Source organism: Laccaria bicolor, genomic scaffold, assembly GCF_000143565.1.
Source record: "Laccaria bicolor S238N-H82 LACBIscaffold_3 genomic scaffold, whole genome shotgun sequence".
NCBI lineage: Eukaryota > Fungi > Basidiomycota > Agaricomycetes > Agaricales > Hydnangiaceae > Laccaria > Laccaria bicolor.
In genome coordinates this window covers 1,389,881-1,393,124 of record NW_001889874.1, presented here as the reverse complement: position 1 = coordinate 1,393,124, position 3,244 = coordinate 1,389,881, and the positions used below count along the sequence as shown (strand labels likewise).

General features: G+C 44.1%; 1 protein-coding gene across 1 annotated transcript; it reads right to left on the bottom strand.

The window, feature by feature from the left end:
* Window positions 1-264: 264 nt before the first annotated feature.
* Window positions 265-1,042, bottom strand: LACBIDRAFT_322665 (uncharacterized protein; the record flags this gene model as incomplete). The annotated part of the gene is made up of 2 exons (XM_001875647.1): window positions 265-835; window positions 930-1,042. 2 exons carry the CDS (start codon window positions 1,040-1,042, stop codon window positions 265-267), a joined length of 684 nt encoding a protein of 227 aa, XP_001875682.1.
* Between the last annotated feature and the right edge of the window lie 2,202 nt (window positions 1,043-3,244).

Here is a 3,244-nt window from a genome sequence, read left to right as displayed (position 1 = left end):
CTCATACTCTCTACCCCTTCCACCCCTTTCCTTCTCCCTGCCCCTTTCCTTCTCCATAGCCTGCTCCCCTTGTCCTTACCCCCTTTCCTTGTACCTCTCCTTCTTTAAATATACATAGATTGTGTATAGCAGTATATAATAATATATGTTTTATGTCATTTTAAATACATTATAAGTTGGTTTGTTGACTTCAAATTTATTCTGAGTATTAAGTTGGTTATTAAGTCACATGACTTTAGCTGATCAGGACATGTACTGGTAAATTTACATGAGTTCAGAGGAATCCAGTGTAATTCCATTGGATTCCTGTGGAATTCCTGCAGATTCCTCTGGATTCCTCTGGAATTCCACTGGAATGACTGAATTCCTGCAGGAATAGGTGGGGCACTGTAAAGTACTGCCAGCCAGAGATGGCTGCATCACGTCGGTGTCGTCATCATCCAGACCCCCAAAGTCGAAAAGATTCGCGTTGGAAGCTTCGTTCGTCATTGGTTTTGAGTGGGAGGCAGTCTTTGAACAAGGACCTTTGGCTGAGGCAAGGATAGAGGCCTTTGTCTGCCAATCTGGAACCAAGCCAGTGAGTTTGCATGTCCCAGAATTATCACTGTTGATAGTCACATGAACGATTGATAAGCAACCACAAGTATTAGTGACCTTACCCCAACAACACTGAGCCCCCTGACCATACAAACAGGCCATGGTTGATGGTGCCTGCTGATGAGCCGATGTATATGTTGACCCCATCAAAGCTGGCTCGGCCACCCATATCTTCTTGAGGAGTGGTTCTGTGTGCCGGCCGACCAGCCTAATGATGAATTGACCCTGCTGAAATTGCCTTGGATTGTGGGTCAGCTGAACAGCTTTTGATTCCTCACAATATGGATCAGCCCACTTGCCGCACCCTGGCTCGGCAAAGTCAGTTTACATACCCAAGGTCATGAATCTCATTCTGAGCCCCGAGCAGAGATGAGGCCGGCCCCCATCTGTTGCCATCTCCAGCCTGGATATGGCCTGGCCCAGTCGGCACCACACTCCCTACCATTCTTTGGCTTGTCTCCAATTAAACAATTTATGTTGCCATCTGTCCCATGATGATAGCCAGCCTGGCTAACACATGGCCTAACTAAGTTTACTTGTTCATATGTTGTACCAACCCCCCAGTGTTCTTTGCCATGTCCTGCATTCAAAATCACCCTCTGGTTTTATGTTTGCATCAGGCCAGTGAGTACATTAGCTGGTCCTGTATTCTGGTGCAAAGTTACTGAGCAGACAAGGTCATTGAATCTGTATAAATGCATGGAAACAGCCAATCAAACATGTTCAAATGCAAAATAATGGAGCCGACAAGTGGGAAATAGTACAAATACCCGGGTTTCACCTTGAGTGATTGAGCCGATTCCATATTAAATCATTGTGTCTGGGCCAGTGCATTTTTCAGGGAAAGGATGTGTGAGCTGGCACCATGTCCGGGTGAAATTACACCAAGCAGACATGAATTACATCAGTAAAGGTGCACATCGGGTGATGCAGGCATTTAAATCCCAAACTGTTGAAGTACGTTGGCTGGTGCCATGTCCGGATGCAAAATAATCGAGCAAACAAGTGAATGAAATTGGTAAAAATGCCTGGGCTGCACATCAGGTGATATTAAATTGTTGAAGTACTTTCAAAGGGCTGGGAAAACAACCGAGCAGACAAGTGAATTAAATCAATAACATTGCCCAGGCTGCATCTTGCATAATAGAACATGTTTAATATTAAATTGTTGAAGTACTTTGGCTTGTGCCAAGGCTGGGTGGAAAATAACTGAGCAGACAAGTGAATTAAATCAGTAAAAGTGCCCAGGTTATGTCTCGGATAATATAGCCGATCCAATATTAAATTGGTGAAGTACTTTGGCTGGTGCCAAGGCCGAGTGGAAAATAACCGAGCAGATAAGTGAATTAAATCGGCAAAAGTGCCCGGGCTGAGTCTCGGATAATAGAGCCGATTTACTATTAAATTGTTGAAGTACTTTGGCTGGTGCCAAGGCCGGGTGAAAAATAACCGAGCAGACAAGTGAATTAAATCGGTAAAAGTGCCCGGGCTGCGTCTCAGGTAATAGAGCCAATTTAATAGTAAATTGTTGAAGTACTTTAGCCAGTGCCGAGGCCGGGTAAAAAATAACCGAGCAGACAAGTGAATTAAATTGATAAGTACTTTGGCTGGGTGGAAAACAACCGAGCAGACAAGTGAATTAAATCAGCAAAAGTGCCCAGGCTACGTCTTGGATAATAGAGCCAATTTAATATTAAATTGGTGAAGTACTTTGGCTGGTGCCGAGGCCGGGTGAAAAATAACCGAGCAGACAAGTGAATTAAATCAGTAAAAGTGCCTGGGCTGCATCTTGGATAATAGAGCCGATTTGATATTAAATTGGTGAAGTACTTTGGCTGGTGCCGAGGCTGGGTGGAAAATAACCGAGCAGACAAGTGAATTAAATCGGTAAAAGTGCCTGGGCTGCATCTTGGATAATAGAGCTGATTTGATATTAAATTGGTGAAGTACTTTGGCTGGTGCCGAGGCCGGGTGAAAAATAACCGAGCAGACAAGTGAATTAAATCGATAAAAGTGCCCAGGCTGCATGTCAAATAATAGAGCCGATTCAATATTAAATTGGTGAAGTACTTTGGCTGGTGCCGAGGCTGGGTGGAAAATAACCAAGCAGACAAGTCAATTACATTGGTAAAAGTGCCCGGGCTGCGTCTCGGGTAATAGAGCCGATTTAATATTAAATTGGTGAAGTACTTTAACTGGTGCCGTGTCCAGATGTGAGATCACAGAGCAGACAAATAAACCAAATTGGTAAAAACGCTTGGGCTGCATGTCAGGTGATGCTGGTAATTTCATATTAAATTGTTGAATTACCTTAGTTGGTCCGGGTGCAAAATCATGGAGCAGACAAGTGCATTAAATCGGTAAAAATGCCCGGGCTGCATCTTGGATGACAGAACCGATTTCATATTAAACTGTCCAAGTATTTCAGCTGCTGCCATGTCCAGATGCATAATCACCAAGCAGACAAGTGAACCAGATTAGCAAAAATGCCCAGGCCTCACCCCAGGTAATGCTAGTGATTAAATATTAAAGTCCTTCAGCCACCCCCATGCCCGGCTGCAAAGCCACAACTGAGTGGATTCAATTGGTAAAAATGCCCGGAAGTACTTCAACCATGCTTTGTTCAAGTGGACCAATACCGAGCCTA